The sequence below is a fragment of the Falco cherrug genome, chromosome 1 (genome assembly GCF_023634085.1).
Source record: "Falco cherrug isolate bFalChe1 chromosome 1, bFalChe1.pri, whole genome shotgun sequence".
NCBI lineage: Eukaryota > Metazoa > Chordata > Aves > Falconiformes > Falconidae > Falco > Falco cherrug.
The window spans coordinates 121,273,652-121,293,913 of record NC_073697.1 but is presented as its reverse complement, the minus strand read 5'-3'; the positions used below and the strand labels follow the sequence as shown (position 1 = coordinate 121,293,913).

At 39.6% G+C, this 20,262-nt stretch overlaps 1 protein-coding gene across 3 annotated transcripts in view; it reads left to right on the top strand.

Annotated features, from left to right (window-relative positions):
* Nucleotides 1–20,262, top strand: part of CA10 (carbonic anhydrase 10) — a 209,833-nt gene that overhangs the window by 175,649 nt on the left and 13,922 nt on the right. For all 3 annotated transcript variants that reach the window (XM_014281538.3, XM_055700766.1, XM_055700767.1), the window contains one exon: nucleotides 19,991–20,086. In XM_014281538.3, the coding sequence (XP_014137013.1) occupies nucleotides 19,991–20,086 (96 nt within the window). The remainder of the gene's footprint in view (nucleotides 1–19,990; nucleotides 20,087–20,262) is intronic.

Here is a 20,262-nt window from a genome sequence, read left to right as displayed (position 1 = left end):
AATGTAAAGTAAGGTAGGATGTGTGTTTACATTGCAGTTGTTTCTGTCGGGAGCACAATACATTGGGCCACAATACAAGGAGAGCAGGATGCAATGTCTAGGATGTAAAGTATTTAAATCCATCCACATTTAAAATGTTTTGGCTCCACTGTGATCTCATATATGAACTTCACATTCATTTTTTCTTATTTGATGTACCAAATAATAAAGTATCTAGAAATGGCTAATACTGCAGAAATCACCAAGTGATTAGAATGAAAACAGAATTTTTAAAAAGACACAGACTTCTTTACCAGCACAGAACACATCAGTTTTGTGATGCCATCCATCTTTCGAATGATCTTGTAAACTCATCAATATTTTGGTTGTGATCATCAAACAACCTTTGGGCAGCTTGAAGTAGATCGATTTTACCTGTGTACTGCGAGATGGTATTCCTTATTTTGTGCTCCGAAAGTGGCAGCTTATAACTCAAAGTGAATGACCATTATTAAATCTAAAGATGTACATGGTTTAAAATAAAATTTAAAAAATGGGGAATTCTAGAAAGCCATCAGAATTACTTAGCTGTAGCATCTTATATCAGCTGAAAATCTGTCCTTTAATGTTTGTGAAGAGGAAAATAAAAGTGCAATGAAGAGCTGGAAGAGACCATCTGTCTCCTTTTAGTTTGTTGTTTTGCTTAGGGCTGGGCCTGAACCAAAACCCTAATTCAGACATGTCCAGCGTTTGAAAGCAGTCACATCGCGGCCCCCTTGGATATTCAGAACTGCTGATAGCTGCTCACAACAGACACTAATGATACCCCTTGTAATGCTTTTTGTGAAATGCTTTACGGTCATTAACACATTTGCCATTAACTATCAATTACCTTGCAGTGTAATTATTTTGCCAGTTTTACAAAAGGGTAGACCGAGACAGCGACTGAGTCAACTGCAGTCATGACAACAGACCATGGCATAGTGAGGACCAGAACGTGAGATTTCATGGTGTTTTCAAAGTCCCAGAAATTCTGCCTGCCTGATTTCTCAAAAATCACTCATAGTGATAGATGGATATCTTAAATAGGCAAGTCTTGTCATTGTTACCTCTACAGCGAAAGTTAATCACCCTGCACTGTGCAGAGTACAACTTCCAGCTGTATTAAAGGACCATCATGAATTTTCCATTGTATATGCACAATATTCTGCCACCCAGAAAATCTTTTATCATCAATACCTGAACCTCTTTCTTTACCAGCTACTTTTTAAACTTCCAAATTTGTAATGTAAATATAGCAAAAGAGGCTGTAGAGGATTTGCATGACAAGGTTTTGGAGGGGGGGGGGCGGGGAGGGCTACAGGGGGGGCTTCTATGAGAAGATGCCAAAAGCCTCCCCCATGTCTGACAGAGCCAATGCCGCCCAGCTCCAAGATGGACCCACCGCTGGCCCAGGCTGAGCCCATCAGTGACTGTGGTAGCACCTCTGGGAGAGCATATTAAGAATGGAAATAAAAATATCTGTGCCAGCAGAAGAGAGGAGTGAGACTATGTGAGAGCAGCAGCTCCGCAGACACCTGGTCAGTGCAGGAGGGGGCAGGGGGGCTCCAGGCACCAGGGCAGAGTCCCCTGCAGCCTGTGTGAAGCCCATGGCAAGGCAGGCCATCTCCCTTGGCCCTTGGAGGTCCATGGTGAAGCAAATATCCATCTGCAGCCCATGGAGGACTCCACACCAGAGCAGGGGGTGACCAAAGGGGGCTGTGACCCGTGGGAAGCCCATGGTGGAGCAGCTTTGCTGGCAGGACTTGTGGACCCATGGGGGGACCCACAGTGGAGCATTCTGTTCCTGAAGGACAGCACCCCATGGGAGGGACCCACGCTGGAGCAGTGTGTGAAGAACTGCAGCCCATGGGAAGGACTCATGTTGGAGAAGTTCATGGAGAACTGTCTCCTGTGGGAGGGACCCCACGTTGGAGCAGGGGATGAGTGTGAGAAGGAAGGAGCAGTAGAAACAACATATGATGAACGTGTAACCCCCATTCCCCATCTCCCTGCACCACTTGGGGGGAGGAGGTAGAGAAATTAGGAATTAAGTTAAGCCTGGGAAGAAGGGAGGGGTGGGGGGAAGGAATTTTTCTGATTGGAATGGTAATAAATGGAACTAATTTCCCCAAGTTGAGTCTGTTTTGCCCATGACAGTAACTGCTGAGTGATCTCCCCATCCTTATCTCAACCCACGAGCCTTTCATGATATTTTCTCTCCCCTGTGTGGTTAGAAGGGGAGTGATAGAGTGGCTTTGTTGGGCACCTGGTGTCCAGCCGTGGTCAAACCACCACAGAGGCAGATAAAAAACAATGCCAAAAACAGAAGGCTGTTGTACAATAAATATGCCAAGCTAAGTAGGTCTCAAAATACTTTCTCCTGAGTTGCAGTAGGGCTGTAAGCATTGACAATATTAAAAGTCAATGAAGCAGTGAAAATAATTTACAAGATATATCCTCAAAGTTCACAGAATGCTAGTACGGTAAGTATCTTTCAAAATGTCTCTAAATATATTTAGTATTTTTTCTTTGGATATATAGTCTCAAATTTGTTGAACCATTTAATTATTTTGACATCTTCAAACTTTGAGATGTTGATTGATTCTAATCAGTAGATCTGTAACTGAATAACTGCTTATCAAATTGCTGTTAATGAAGCAAATAGAGCAATTTATCCTTAACATGCACACATTTCATTTGTATACGTTACTTACACCATTCATCTGTGTGGAAAGTCGAGCCTTACTAGTTTCTACAAAACAAACTGCACTGTGGTAACAACAGCAAAACGACAGGCTTCCCTTTTAATTTTAATTCATATTGGAAATCTAATTTACAGCACTGCTGCTATGTGTAAAAGTAAAAAAGCCATGTATGGCTGTGTGAACAACTCCAGCTGCAAGAAAGTAAAACTATTGCCAATAACGTGAGAAAGAACAGCATAGCCTTTGTAATCAGAAGTCTGTGACATGCTGTGATGCGTCAGCTTTCAAGTTTTTGGTCTGAGTAGTCAGCCCAGCAAGAGCTACAGACTAACTACATGCATACAGATATGTATATATATATATATGAGATCAAACGAGCAGCAATTGAATGCTGAGCTGTTTTGTATGAACAATCTGCTATAAATAGTTGGCCAGGTGAAAATATTTTCCTTCGTTGCTTGAGAAGCTGTCTTCGGTGTTTTGATTCATGGAAAATTTTCCTCCTCCTCCTATTCTGAAGCAATGTGAACAGCTTCTCTTTAGGTAGATTGTACTGTGGAATTGCTAGTCTTTTATTGCTGCTAGTAGTTTTACCCTTCTCCCCGTTCAATATTAACCATGGAGGAACCAGAAGGAAACGAGTGTGTCTGAGGAGCTGACAGAACCCTAGCTGCTGGTTGCCCCCGTCTTCGATCCGTTTGGCTCATTGACTGCAGATGAGTTTGTCGTGGCAGCAGCAGCCTCATTCATTCTTTGCTTTGCTCTCAAGTTTTGTCTGCATTGACATTAGAGCTTGGGTTTGTAATGCGGATGGATCTGTATGGTCAAAGGTACTTCACTGAAATGCAGTTTCTGGGAAATACAGGCAGATGACTGCAGAAGTCAGTGGCAGTGGAGCTATTCAATAGCATCACTCACGTGACATTGTCTCATCTACTCTGCAACAGTGACCTGTAACTGAACCTCAGCCAAAGGGACCAGAGTGTTTTATCTGGGTATTTTTAAGTAGTAGGAATTACATTGTCAAAGTAGATCAATTCTCATCCATTGTGAAACTGTTTATTCACCAGACTCAGTTGGCTGAGACCAGCATATGTATGGTGGGGGAATAAAGCTGCACAGGAATGGGACCAGCTACTGCTGGTCTTGTAGGCCTGCATAATAACTTGTCCCTGTTCCACCCATGAAATTGCCCTTGATATCAGGAGAATTTGTGATGGTTGCCAGATGCTAAGCCCCAACTCCAAGGTGTTCCTCTACTTCTGAGTGTTAAATACTTCACTTGTAAAGTACAGCAGAGGCATGAAAGATGCTAAAAAATAAGTTCTGTTCTATTGTTCCTTGCTAAAAACTTAGAAGTTCTATCAAAGATAGTAAGGACATCAGATCATTAATCTGAAGTATAAATACTTTAACATCACAACTCAGAGTATGAGCAGATTAGCCTATAGCAGTTCATCCAGCTATGTTCTAAGTTAAAGGCAGTTCTTGTGTCATCTTTTTTTTTCTTTATTCAAACAGCATAGGTACTTTGTAGTGCTTCAGATAACACAGAATAAACTTAACTAAAAAATTACAGAATGTAAAAGTTTAGGGCTCCAAAATTGGGAAATGAGAACAGAAAAGCTGGTTTTGCTTGCATTAGTTTGCTTGTCCATGCAGTCTTTTTTTTGCCTCCCTCTTCACTATCTCATTTGATCTGCCACAACGAAAGATCAAACAGGGTGAATCAAACAAGTCAAAACAACTCATAACATTGGGGATTTTTCAGCCACAGCCATCGATTCTTCTGAATTGCAGCATCACTCTGTACATTTAGGTCGTACTTAACGTTGCCCTCCTCATATGATAACAAGCTGTAGTACAATATTTTTAAAACACAGTTAAGTTAATGAAACATTTGAGATCTTTTGAATTTTTGAAATTTAGTGATTCTAATTATGGAACATCAAAGCTAAAACACGGAATGCAGACACAGTTTGACAGTACAAAGAAAAGGTGCAATACTCTAACCCACCAGAGCATCTGAACTTATTTTTCTGTGCTTTCAGAAACACTTGCAAGAGCAACCTGTGACATCCTTGGAATGATGTAGACAGCAGAGCAGCAGTGCTGCCCTTTCCCACAGTGATGGCCCCTTGAAAAAGCAGCAGTCTGATTTCAAACATATATTCACTAACCTCTGAACACCACTGTGAAAGGAAACTAGGGTATATTTAAGGACCATTTTGCTTCTCTAGGAAATGCATAGTGAGGAATGGCACGGCTGGATAGCAGTGCTAACATTAGAAGAATGACAGATTGTGACAGGAAGAAACAGGACAGAGAAGGGCAGGGGAGAGGTTTTCATAAAAGAAGTGGAATATATGGGTCTGAATATGGGCAAGGAAAACGTCATAGATATGGCACAGGCATCATTATAGAAAAGCATAATAATGAGCATGGCTCGAAAGGAATCCAGTCTGTGCTGGGCACATTTATCCACTAGCATGTTTTTGATTTCATCTCTTCATCTGCTGGCAGTAACCAAAGTTGACAGGGGCTATTGCAGCAAAATTCAAGTCTATTAAATGAAGGTGGGCATCCTCAGTTCTGCACAAAATATAGACTGACTTGATAAAACAGCTGAGTGTTATTGAAATTACAGGGGGAAAGTAGACAAATTGAAATTTGGACTGGAGCACAAGAGCCAACAGCAACTTTATATTATGTGTTTGAGAGATGTAATGCCCTGAAGTACTAACAAATGCATTTTTACATCTCATCCTGAGAATCTTACAGATTTTTTTCTGGAAATGTCCTAAAAATCTCAACCTTGATGTTCAAACTCACAATTATTTTGAGCAAACCTATTTCCCTGGTGAGTTGCCCTCTTTTCTTCTGCAGCAAATTTCTTCTACTTGACTCCCAGTTCTGCACAAAGTGATTTATTAGAGAGATCGCATTTTTTTTTCCCCTTCTGGAAAGTGTCATTTTCTGAACAAGATCAAATAATCTCCTGCGCTTCAGTATTGACTAATTTTAATTATTAAAGCTTTTCTCCTAGGAAAACCTCTTCATGCTGTTTGCTGAGAAACCAGCAATTTTTAATAGAATTCAGAAACTTCTTTTCTTGAGATCAGGGAACACTGGGGACTGAATTCTGACTTTAAACTGAGCTCACAGTTCAATGATTTTTTTTTTTATTATTAAGTAGGAAGAACTAGCTTTTTCCTTAACTTTTTTCTATCTGTCTGTCTCAATTTAAACTTGTAGTAATGGGCTTTACAAAGGCTAGAGTAATAGTAGCACATAATTTTCAGTAAAACATAATCATGTATATTTAAACGAATTATAAAGCTAAACACATACTTTGTGTATATACTAGTTACTAAAAATCAGAAATCAATCTTTTATTAGATATCATTTTAGATATGCAGTCCCCATTACCATAATTTTATATGGGATCCATTCCTCACAACAGCCTAGCAAACTGATATTGTTAAAATGTCAACGAAAAAAAGAATAGCTACATTTCTATTATAATTTCTCAATTTAAGTTCTCAGGTTTTCACATCATTGACAAATAATTAGATGTTTTAGCAAGGTAGCAGGATAATTACACTATTGCTCCATAAAGACGGCACTATCTGCATTTAAAGTTTAATGCAGCTTTACCTACAGACATTACAAACCAGCATATCTGACTACAACAACTGTTTACTGCAGTATAATGAAATCAAATACATGTTTAATGATGTAAGGTTGACAAAGTAATAAAGTAGTATTTAGAGTCAACATCTTCAATTAGGTGTCTACTTTGGTTGAAGAGTTCTTAACATTACAGTTCAAAGAGCTGGATTTTTATCCACTGTAATTTTCAGCTCCATTTCATCTGTGCACTAGGAGAAGGTTTCTCTTTTGCTGTACAAGAGCCATACCACAGGGTAACGTACATAACAAAGAAATTAAACAAAGGAAGAAGTGGCAGGCACAACGTTAGGACTAACAAGAAACTACAGCTGGTCAAATTTGTGAATAGTAATTTCATGGGGGAAAAACAAGACAAAACCCACAGGAGACATTGCTTGTATTACAAGAACTTTTCTTGCACATCTAACAAAGCAATACCATTCCAGTCACTGTGCACCAACACTGGTAAATATTGGCATGATTTTACGAGACTAGCATGAATTCATAGCTAACCACAGTATTTGCCACAGCCCAGCTTTACAGCCACGCTGTGAGCACACAGCTCCCTAACTGTGTGGGGATAGCAGCACCCACAATTCGCTCTTTAAAGCAACCATCCTCCCAAGGGTGTTTCGGCAGGTGGAGGTGGCCGCTGTCAGGGATGGGAGGGCAGGCACCATCACTGTTCTCTGCCTCCCCTCCTCCCTGATGATCAGCAATGCCACTCAAGGAAATAGTGCTGTGATGAGGCAAGTTGAAAGCAGGTTGTTGCAAGGCTGCAGCTGTACCTTTCACAATCCCTCACTTCATTCAGACATTAATTCCCCATGGAAGTGCCACTGCAGACCCCCATTCAGTTACTATTTTTAGGGATCTACAGCTCTTCCAGTGGGAACTGGGAGCAGCAAGAAATAAATAGTGTGTAGAATCTGCGTGGCAGTCAGAAACATTCTGAAGCCCAGGCCCTTTGCCAGCAAGAATAAGGAGCTGCTTTCACAGGCTGACTGAGGCCAGGCTTTCTGCCAACAAAAAATAGTTTAGTATGTGGACAAAAGTAATTTCAAAGACTTTTAATTAGATCAGCACCCAAATTCACCTCTTCTAATTGCAGAAAGTCTGATTGACTAAAGATTTCTTCGGGAGTTCAGCATTTTGGAGCATGGCATGTTCCCTGGCTTGCTTTCATTAAGGGAAAATATCTGTTTGGCATTTCAGGTGTTTCCATGCCAGTATTTTCACCATTTCAGCTACATAAATTAACATGCAAATGAATACAGACTGCATTTTATAATGGAAAAAAAAGCTTTAACTTCTGTTGTCTGATGCAGATAGCCTGCTGATACAAATTGCAAGTGTGACTGTACTACTGCCCCTTTCACCACCATCATGTCCAAGAGGTATAATTTCAGTACTAAAAGGACTCTGGACTCATCTATGTTTTAAAACACTTGCGGTATTGATCTGAAGTGCCGTTGCCGCACTCACCACCCCATCCAGTGAAGAGCTGAATTACCAGTTAAAAGATTCCAGATTCATAACGAGCCGGATTACATTTTGAACCCTGACATACAGGATCCCCAAAGCACTCTGTGCTCAGGAACCTCCCTTCCACAAACCTCAAATCACATTAGGCAGATCTACTTTTAAGGGTAGAGATGGTGACCATGGCTTCACCCTCTGTTCATTCTTCCCTCCGTCTAATTCCTAACTGAAGCACTATTCGCTTTTTTTACAATTGTGCTGTCTGCGTAACTCATTTTCTTTGCCCTTTTGTCTATTTAATATTTACATCTCTCTGCTCAGACAGCCCACAGAGACATGGCAGGTACCATATTTCTCTTGGAGATGCAATTGGTTTTCATTATTTTTCAATGACCTTAACTTACAAACTTTAAAAACTTGTGAATAAAAGTGTAATTCTGAGGTGTATTCACAAAGGTAACTCTCGGCTTTACTTCCTAATGTTCAGATGGGATTTTCAGAGGGTTTCTTGTTTCTAAGCATTCGTGTTCTATAGACAAGACAAACTGAAACAGAGGTCGTTGGTGCTTAGCTAGTCTGGGCAACAGTCACCAATAAGTTAGAAAAAGGTTGCTACTGTGCTGAAATATGTAATGAGAAAGTTTCTGAAGCAAATGGAAAAGGACAGGTTCCTTTCCTGTCTACATGAAGCCAAGACATTTATTTGTTGTGGGTGTAATGAAGCAGCCTTGAGGGATGATACAGAACAGGAAATTGCAAAAAATACCCTTAAGAAAGAAAACCACTGTTAGGTCTGTGAACTTCAACCAACTGCATTATAATTAAGGCTACTGGAAAGGCTTCTGTGATTATCATCATCATCTTCTCCTGCTTGTTTGTAAATGGCACTGATCTGCAGGTGTGTGGCTCTACTGAACTGCTCTTACCACGTGGCAATTTCCAGTGCCCTTTGCAAGGTACCCAGAAGAATGTGTTCTTATGATAAACAAATGCTGCTGTGTGCAATTTCGTGCCCTTTTAATTTATGCTGTACTGCACTTGTTCAGTAGTGTTTGCCAATATCCTACTTGCTTTCACCAAATCTGCAGATAGAGCTAAAAGGCTTACTTTAGATAACCGGCTTAGTTATTTCTAAGTGTTAGTTATCTTTCCTATTGAGTGTAATGCCAGTCAACTCATTTAGAAACAAGATAATTTAATAGTTGTCTGCCTTAAGCTGTACTATGTCATACTCTTAGATAATTCATGTCGCCTTGTTTCGTCTGTGCTCATTATTTCTCAGCTTCAAACTTACCTTTTAAACTACAAATGTGAAACTCTTATGCAATTTACATAAACAACTAAAGGCAGTTGTACTTCCCTTAGCTTTAAAAAAAGCTTCCAGTATATTCTTAAACAAACAAAAAAAAACCCCACCCTTATTTTCTGCCTACAGGGTAGATCTGTTCCTTCTTTCCTCTCAGTCTTTGACTCTGCACCTTAAATAGGAAATCCTGGTGTGAATTCTTCAAATGATTTCTAAAAATTTGACTCTGTATTATATCATCTCACCTACTGCAGCATTAATATCCTAAAGGATCTTCAATAATTCAATAAAACATTCATTCCAGAAATGCTTTTAGCTATTTTGAGTCAAGCTGGGCTTCCTCAAACTTTTCTCTGTTTGAGCCATCAACTTACATTCAAAGATTTAATGCTACAATCACTAGCAATTACATTTATTTCAGGTTCTTCTCCTCTTTTATCACGCTTTAAATGTTTTCCTGTTATCACTCTTTAAGGTGCTGGAAACCAGTGTCCCACAGTCTCCTGCCAAAACTATTCTGAGCTTCTTTTTGTGCTTTTAATGGGTGATGTGTCACTGATTGTCATGGATCAATAACATAAATTGAACTTCATAACATGACATACATTATCTAGATGCTTTCTCCAACACTGTTAATGTTAGATCTGAGCATCTCACAGCATTGTGAATGGAGAATTGCAGCTATTCCCATATCAGAGATGGCAAGCTGGGTAGAAAGGGTAGGAAGATTTGCTTAAGGGCAGAGAAGGAGCTGAACATAATTTTCTTAAGTCATAGATGAGCAACCCAATCACTAAAGGGGAAGGACACTCCTGAAAGAAAAGCATGTGTCAAGGAATCATAGAATTGTTTCATTTGGAAAAGACCTTTAAGATCATCAAGTCCAACTGTTAACCCAGCACTGCCAAGTCCAACACTAAACCATGTCCCTAAGCATCACATCTACACAACTTTTAAATACCTCCAGGGATGGTAGCTCCACCACTTCCCTGATCAGCCTGTCCCAATGCTTGACCATCCTTTCCGTGAAGTTTTCCTAATTTCCAACCTAAATATTCCCAGCATGCTGCTGGCTCATGTTCAGCCGGCTGTCAACCAGCACCTCCAGGTCCTTTTCCACCGAGCAGCTTTCCAGGCACTTTCCCCTCAGCCTGCAGCGTTGTGTGGGGTTGTTGTGACCTAAGTCCAGGACCCAGCACTCAGCCTTGTTGAACCACCTCGGCCCATCAGTCCAGCCTGTCCAGACCCCCCTGCAGAGCCTCCTGCCCTCCAGCACGTGAACATTCTCCCCCAGCTTGATGTCACCTGCAAACTTCCTGAGGGTGCACTCGATCCCCTCCTCCAGATCACTGATAATGACATTGCACAGGGCTGGCCCCAGCACTGGGCCCTGGGGAACACCACTTGTGACTGGCCACCAGCTGAGTGTGACTCCATCCACCACCACTCCTCAGGCTCGGCCGCCCAGCCACTTTTTTATCCAGTGAAGAGCACAACCATCCAAGCCATGAGCAGCCAGTTTCTCCAGGAGAATGCTGTGGCAAATGGTGTCAGCAGCTTTACTAAAGTCTAGGTAGACACCATCCACAGTCTTTCTCTCAGCCACTAAGCAGGTCACGTTGTCATAGGAGGAGATCAGGTTAGTCAGCCAGGACCTGCCTTTCATAAACCCACACTGGCTGGGCCTGATCCCCCGGTTATTCTGCAGTTGCCATGGATATACTACTAATATTTTACAATTCCACTGGTTTAAAACAGAAAGTCTCATCTCACCAAGTGCCTATGGCCATCCTCCATATTCACACACCGCTTTCCCTTCCCAAAGGGCAAGCAGACCACCTCCCTTTTCCCCGCCTCCCTCAATAGCAGCCAATTTCCATACATCGGGTGCCAAGTTCTTCTCCCACGCTACACCTGCCAGCAGGGAGCAGGGAAGGAGAGGTCACCAGGCCATGCGCTGTGGCAGGAGCGGTAATGACAGACTGGATGCCTGTACTAGGCTGAGATCAGGCAACAAAAGAGAGCCTTCGGGTAGCTAGGCAGGAGTTGCTGCCCAAATGGGATGGACAAGGACTTCCACAAACCTCAGATGGGCCACACCAAGAGCTTCTTGAAATACACCCTCAATGATACTCTGTGCTTTCCTCGTATATACACCTTATTGTGCTTTTAAGAACCTAAAATCCCATGCTTCATTTTTACCACAAAAAAATTATATTCTTAAGAGTACACTTCCATATCCAAGAGAGCAGGTAAAACTGATAATTGCCTTATTTCTGCTTCTGGTTTGTAATCCTAACACTAACCTTTTCTTTGCTTGTTAGTTAATATCAAGTATATTAAGCTTGACAATTCCTTTTCCTACTAGATTGTCAAATGAGGACAAAAGGGATAAGGGCTACATCAACAACTAGATTTTCACTAGCTCGAATTCTATTCACTTTTTTTGCTTGTTCTTTTATTCATCAGTCTGTGATATTTCACTGTCTGCTGTTGCCCATCATGCCCACCCTTTGAACAGAGATGTAGCTACAGATGGTACTTTGGCAAGGTAGACTGAGAGCTGTAGTGGCATCACATGTTGTTAGAGAAGGCTCGAAATGTTAATGCATCTCTGTCGCACCGTTCAGTGACCTTGCACGTGTGTCCTTTTGACTCGATGTCTCAGGGTAACACAGTGAACAACCAAAATAGCATCAATCGTCTACTTCATCACATTTCTGACTTGCAGGAACCATTTTCTGCTGTTTTCTGGACTGATTGCTAAAGAAATACAGAATTCCCCCAGAAATTCAGAGCACCGTTATATAACTGAATCTCACAAATGGAGCGTTTATACTGAATTCATCATCATGGTGCCTGAGCATCTGTTGTATTTAAAATGAGAAAACAATTTAAATGTAGTGTTTAGTCAGAAAATCCTGCACGAATCCAGAAATGATGATAGGCTCATCTAATAGCCTTTTTTCCTACATTACCCCTATTCTCTCTAAGATGTAACTTTTGTAGATGATGGATTGGGTCGGTGCCAAATTACAGCTTGCAATGAAATTTTGCATTAGCCAAGACATAATCAACATTAAACATTTGAGTCTAAGACTTCATTTTGATCCTCACACAAAGTGAATTGCAGAAGAGTGTCATTTATTTATGTTTATCCAGCTCTTGCTCATCTGCTAACAATGAATGACAAGAGTGGTTGACTAGCAGGTCAGCCAAAAACACCCCATGTTTAGAGTGATCGGTGGTGGAAGGCTTCAGCAAACGACTGCCTTGTCAAAAATTTTCCTAAGTCACACAGCAACCAGCATCACACACATCTCTGTACCTCTGGGGCTCAATTTGGATTTTTCCTTCATTGTGTTTTCTACTATCTGGAAGACAGTACAAATGATTGTGACACTTGCAACACTTGCAGCAGCATTTGGATGGCAGGAGTCCATCACCTTTCACATCTACTTCTTCAGCCTATCATTTACTTAATTTTTTGGTGTTAGCAGAAAGGTGAAAAATCCTAATAGCAAATTCCAAGACCTGCACATGCAATCTGATCTCATAAGCTGGTAATTTGTACTTTTTACTGTAGTCCTGTGGATTTTTAAAAGAAACATTAAGTTTTAAATATTGTCTAAAATACCGTTTTTTCACATGCAAGTGAATTAAAGACTTACAAAAGAAATAAGAACATAATAATATTAAAGAGAAGTACCTTGAAATCATTTACACTTTATTCATGTCGTATTTTTCATATTTTCTAGCTGCTATGGTTGCATATAAACAAGTAATAAGTATGTTTTGCTCTGTTATTAGCCTTATCAGTGTAAGATACCAAGTGAGCAGCCAAAATGACTGTCCTGCTTCATATCGGATTCTCACCAATCTCTTTTCAAATTGCTACTAAACAGCCAGTGAGAGTACCTTAGAACAGATGCCCCAGAAAGCTTGACTCTCACTCGCCTTTCATTTGTACGCCTGCATCTAGAGATAACAACTATAAACCTCAGGCAGATTATGCTACTTTTTTTTTTTTTTTTAAGAGTCATAATATATGGAAAATAAAACACAGTGTTAACTGCTTACCATGCTAAGTAATGCTTAACTGGATAAAGCTTGCCATTGAACACCATTTGTTGAACAGAAGTATTGCAAGTTATTTCTTGTTACCAACTGGTCTAATGAAGAGTTAGACACCACTTGCAGTTTAAATGCTAATTCCTAGCGTACCATTATTTCTGGTAAAGTAGATTTGGAAGCCAAGTATAGTTAACTCCTGACTGCATTTCCACTATACAGCATGATGCATTATTGCATTTCTCTGTTGCTTTTATACAGCTGTCTGCTCAGAAGCAGGAGAAAACACAAGTTCTTTCCTTGCATTCTTTTAAGTAAAAAAGAATTATAATCTCTTTTATTTTTCAGGGGTACAATTACTGGCATATTGCTATAAATGTGGATGATGAGCCTTTCTATTAAACCAGCATTTTATAGGCATTTCTTTAAAATCACAAAATAACTGTCAAAAGCATTAAAAAAAAACCAAAAACACAAACCACATATGTCAGCAACAGCCTAAAGGACCTCAGTTTAATAGAGAGAACGTCAAAGAGAGTCAGAGATTTAAAATTATTTCAAAGAAACATTTTTTGCATTTCTCCTTTGTTATATTAAACTAAGTTAATCCTTATAGCTGATCTTCTTAAAACCACAATAGGTTGCTAAAATATTAAGTAAACTGCTGGAAATACAGGTGGCCATGTGAAATTTATTTTACCAATTTACCGACAACGTAAGAGTACCTCACTGCTGTGGTAGCGCTGCTGAGGTAGATCTATGGATTAATTAATAAGTATGAGGGTAATACTACCTTGGCAGATCCTAACATTTCGTCGTAGAGTGCCCTGTGCATGAGAAAACTAATAACTTGTGCCTTGAGCAGCTCAGGAGTATCCACCAAGATACTTACAATCTTCTCCTTGAGCATGTGTGTTGACAAAGTTTGGTCAGTATAAGAACTCAGGAAAAGACAAGCAACTGAAAAAAAATAAGTCTGGGGTTTTTTCTTCCTTGAATACCCCATGTGGTATTTAGGCCTATTATTAAGCAACACATCATAAAAAGTCATTCATCGCTTGCCAAAGACAGGAAAATTTCCACTGCATCACTGCCGGATATTGGTCCAGTTGGGACCACGGGTTCTAAGGAGCCTGGTGCATGTTTGCACAGATGGTGCTATACCTCTCCATGAAGCAAGAGGTTCATTTAATTTAATTTAAGAGAAATCGGACAAATTTGTCAGCCATACAAATTACACATCCTAGAACCAGGTGACATTTAACAAAACAGCGAACATCTCAATTCTCATACTTATTCAGATACACAAAATTAATACCATAAAGAACTCTCAGGTGATATGACATTACTGCTCTTTCCAAAGGGTTTTACAAAACCTGTAAGAGCAACTATATTTTAACACTGGAATATCAAGTGTTGATATCAGTAGGTTTTAACTCATTAAAATTATTTTCCTGCCAAGCAGAAATTACATTTCTGTTGCTGTTTTTATTAAACTTTGGATCAACAAAAAAGTGCAATTTTTTTCCTTAAAAAAATCTTAGTCACTTTTTACAAGGACTTTGAAGCAAAACAAACCTTTAACTTGTCTTCTTCGGCTATTTCATTTACTTTTATTCCCTGCTGTGCTAGAAACATGCTTTCTGCTTGCTGTCAGTCAGGTATCCCAACGGTTTATCAAGTAGCACCCCATAATATAAATATTATAGTTGCAGATTAGCTGTTCCTAGCTGCCATTCACTTCATGGTTTAGATCCTCTGTCAAATCAAAATGTTTATTCACTCAATTAAAACAGTTAGAAATAAGAATAAAGGGTATTCCATCATTCCCAAGAGGACTCTGTAAACATGTGTATGTAAAGTACTGTGATACTCTAAATTCCCTGTTTCATATTTCTCCATGTCTCACCATGGTAGAACATCTCACAGTGATGTGACATTTGTAAAAGCGTTATGCATGCACATTAGCTCTTTGTCTAAGTTAAAAAATTGCTAAAAAATTGCTGAAAGGAGTCCCTGGAATTTTTGGCACCCACAACCATCAACACAGCAAACTGCGTCCTTTTGCTTAGCCAAAGAACCTTGGTCAAATGCCACACAGAAAATATCTTGCTACTAGCTCTGCCCGAAGACGCACATTTCACCTGGGTGAAGGAGCAAGAAAAACAGCCAAACCCATTGCAGAGGAAAAACAGCACAAGCAATATGAGTACTATGAGTAGAGGGCTGAACTTTAACAAACTACAGGCAACGAACAGGTTATTACCGTTATAAACATACATGCATATGTGTTGGGAAAGGGAATCAGGTGTTCTCCCTGCAGTGGCCTGAACACGAGCCATCATATCAGCCTATCTATATTATTTTGCCCCAAGGACACAGCCTACCAGTCTGAGGAGATTACTCCTAACTTACTGGTGTCAGCTCTTGCTGACATTCCCACCAACAACCACCTCAGGCATCTAAAAAGTGCTGTGTCTGCTCCTGGTCCAAGGCACATACTTGGGTGATGGAACAAGGGCACATTCTGTTTTTTCATCAGCTAAAAGAGAGTAATTAATCTTAATTCTCTTCTTCTTCCTGAAAAATACAACTTTCATAGCTTGAGGAAAACAAAGAGCTATCAGTTGTTCGGTGGCAAATTAATCTTAAAGGGGGAAATCTTCCAAAGAAAATCAATAGCTTATAACAAGATTCTGGATAGTGTTTGAGCCCTGAAACCCTAACTAGAATCAGAGGGTACTTTCAGCACCACAAGTTTGCTCTTGTTGTGCTTTGGTTTTAATGCCATGTCATCATTTGGAAAACTGAGATTTTCACATACGAGCAATTTTAGTTATGTGTGGCTTTACCTTCATGGGAGACTCTAGTAATATTAATACAGACTATAAGATTACAGGTATCTCAAGCAACTTTAAAGAAATTATTCTCAAAAGAAGGAATTTAATAGGGTATTACATTTTTTTATCCTGCATGTAATATTCTACATCTAAGACATCTTTATTCATTTGTAGCTTTCTAAATTAGTCTGTTCCATGTGAGAAACTCTGAAAATGATGTCTTCTTACATTAAAAAAAAAAAAAAAAGAAAAACCTAATGAGTTTGACCATGGTGCCATGGAAACAGCTTTAAAATTAATTTGGGTGCAGGGAAGAAGGATACAACTCTAACACAGAGAAACTGACAGGTTTTAAAAGAAAAAAGGTCTGTCTTCATTCGGCTCTGGGATCTTTGAGAAACAATAATGCAGAAGGCAAGGAGATCTTTTCAAACTATATCAAAGGAAAATCTCTCAAGCACACTCTCCAAGATGGTTCGTTACCAAACAGAGATGGGTTAAGGAGAGGAGGAATGGGGCAGAGACATACAAACCTGCAGGAATGGGAAACTTGAAGCCAAACCCACTTGAAAGCACAGTAAAGAATGCCAGTTCCCAGACAAGTACTTTTATTGTTAAGATTGTGCAATACAGTGTGGAGAGATCATTTCTATATCACCAAAGGAAATAACTGTTCTAATTTCTAATCAGTTCAAGTCTGTTAACTCATTCCCACGAATACCTATTGACTGCCTGCAGTCTGGGTGTGAGTTTTGCGCAGAGTGAATTGTGTTTCTCTCTGACATGAAGAGAGGTCTCCAATAAAGACAGCATTACGTGCTGAGGCCCATATCTCTTATTGCAGTACAGTGCGTTATGCAAGACTAGAGCTGCACTGAACAGTGGGCTCCTTCCAGAGAGGCTGGGACAAATATCCTATATATGGTCATATATACTTTCCTATATGTGGTCATATATACTTTAGGAGGTTTATTTCCGTAAGTCCCATCAGTGAAAATGAGTTTGACACTGACTCAGGGCTTCTATGTGTGCAAGAACTTGGTCTTTACTTTTACCCATTCCTGTAGTAGACATTTTGGTTTATTAGATAAACTAAGTTAATCTAAGTGTCTTGGTTTCAGCTGGAATAATTTTCTTCTCAGTAGCTGATACAGTGCTGTGTTTTGGAGTCAGTACGAGAATAACATTGATAGCAACAACTAAAACATCAGTGTGTTAAGTAATGCTTACTCTAAATCAAGGACTTTTCAAGCTTCCCATGTTCTGCCAGTTAGCAAGTGCACAAGAAGCTGGGAGGGAAGCAGAGCCGGGACAGCTGACCCAAACTAGCCAAGGGGATATTCCATGCCACAGAAAGTCATGGTCAGGATATAAACTGGGGGGAGCTGGCCAGGGACTCCGATCGCTGCTTGGGGACTGGCTGGGCATCTGTCAGCAGGTGGAGAACAATTGTATCGAGCATCACTTGCTTGGGGTTGGAGGTTTTTTCCATTTGGGTTTTATTCCTCTCTTTCTCTCCTCTTTTCATTACAAATATTATTGTAATTATTATTATACTTTATTTCAATTATTAAAATGTTCTTATATCAACCCATGAGTTTTACCATTTTCCCCAATACTTTTCCCCATCCTGCTGGGTGTAGAGGGGAGTGAGTGAGTGGCTGCGTGGTACTTAGTCGCCAGCTGGGGTTAAACCATGATACCAAGTCATTGTTATTCTGGGACTTTGTACAGAGGGAATTTTAGTCTAAAGCACATTTCATCACTTATTTTCTTGATAATTCACAAGTTAGTTTGTCTGCCAGACTGAATTGTTGTACATAAAAAGAAAAATACGTTACTAAGCCTAAAAATTTCAGTGAGAGCACAGTACCCAGAACCATGATGTTATCAAAGTTCAGTAGTACCACAAAGTGATGACTAATGAGCCTATAACCTCTGTGTGCTGTGGAGTAAATGCTCTCATTAATTCTTTACAAGACCTTTAGGAAACATACTGCATTCATCCTCTTCCTAGCTGTCAGAATTTAGTAGATGACTTTGCCTACTTTGACATTTTTACTTTTTCGTTCCAGTTTGGTTTGTTTGCTTGCCTTAAAAAATGCTTACTGTGTGAACTGCAAAAAGGACAACCAATAGTTCCCAATCCAGACAGGACAAAACTAACTGAAATTAACACATAGCAGTAATTTTGACCCGTACCGTATTCTTTGGTCTGTGAACTGTTAGGTGTAAATAGTAAAGCTATGTGCCAAAGATCTTTTAACCTTATCAATGCAAATATTCTCTTTCTTTTCAGAATTTCCACTACTGCTTTTTACACCAATGTCTAAGCACTAAAACAGCACCACTAAGGGATTTTGGGGGTGAAGAGGGACAGTGCTTGGTGGATTTTTGTATTAGGAAAGCTCATAAGATCTGATTCTGAGTAATTTACTTATAGGAAGGATAAATTATGCAGTCAGAGCAGAGTGTAGGAAATAGAACTGTCTGAACACTCCCAGAGTTCAGGTGCATCACTTATTTCTCACTTATCATAGATTGAGATAATAATGGTGTATAGGTTACACATGAATTGGGGTGCTGTTATAATTCAGATCACTACTGGTACACGTGTTGGTGGACATACATATTTGGATGGCAAAGCAAGGCTTTGTCTTTGTCACTTGATTGTGTACTGCAGATCATATAAGGAGGTCACTCTTGCAAAAAATCTTTGCAGTTTTATTTCACTACTGAAGCGCCAGACTTTGCATTCATCCAAAAGACAAAGTCACCAATGCTGGCACTAAACCCCATCTCAGTGGTTTTTTTGGGGTGGGTTTTTTTTCCTAATAATAAACATGGAACACACACTATGATGAAATTTCTTTACTGGAAGTATTAGTCCTTGGCTATTTGTACAGTCAAAAAGACTACCAGACATAGATCAAGTTAATACTGATGTTGTTCATAGTATGTAAGTCCAGAAATTTCAGTGGACAGCCTTTAGATTTATGCCAGCACATGGAAAACACACCTAATTTTTAAATACAAATATCAAGCTGCTATAATTCTGAAAATGCCAGAACAACCACCTTATTTTTCTAATTGACATCTGAAAACTAAAAGAGAGATCTTTAGTCTTTCAAATTCTTAGAAGTACTTAACTGCCTCACAAGTTCATTGAAGTCATTCATCTTTTAAATAAATTGAGGCTACAAATCGCAATGCAAATAGTAACAGTGTCCAGTGATCCCAGACAAATCAAATACCATTGCTTTGGGTAAGACATGTATATATGCAGGGAGAAAGGTGAACTGTTTCTTCATAATTTAAAAGTTCCAGCAAATCATAAAACTAAAAAGCAGAAGGAAAGCTGTAGGAGCTAAGGAGAACCTGGTTAACAATAATACAGTAAGTGCCTAACTGTAGGAGCTTTTGTAACCGAGTTTGTAAAATCTGAATATTAATATTTTGAATTCTGTGAGTGCTGGTTTAAACAGCTTCAAACCCATAGCCCATATGTTTCTTCAAATATTTCAACCCTTGACTCCTCTGTGTTTGGCTTGAGGCTGAAAAGTACAGATTACTTGATGCCCATGGCAAGTGCTGTTGCAACAGGGAAATTATGTCAACCCCTGCAGTGCAATTCATAACTTGATGTGGGTAAATTCACTTACTGGCAATTTAGAAGAAAACATGCTGGTGCTGTGCCAGTTGGAGCCAGATGGTGACTGAAATTATTAAAATCATGCATGTTGCAAACCTCTGAAAAATTGCACTGTTACAAAATATCCTAAGCATAGATGGGATCCTAATACAAACCAATTAGTGTATAAACAGTATTTGCAAACAGTGTACGGTATGAGTTGCTACTGTTTAATTGTAATCTTTCCCTTCTTGTTTTCTAGGTTCAACTAATCCACTATAACCACGAGCTGTACACAAATGTCACAGAAGCTGCAAAAAGTCCTAATGGGCTGGTGGTAGTTTCCATATTTATGAAAGTAAGTATTCAGTATCATCAACACAACATATAGACAATGGACTTTTCCCATGAACTGTAAATCTAGGAATTACACTCCTCATTATACTATAGCAATGCCTAGAGGCTCTGATCTGAAATCCAGAGGCAGCATCATCCTAGGAACTGAACACACAATCTCTACTCCAAAGCTTTTAC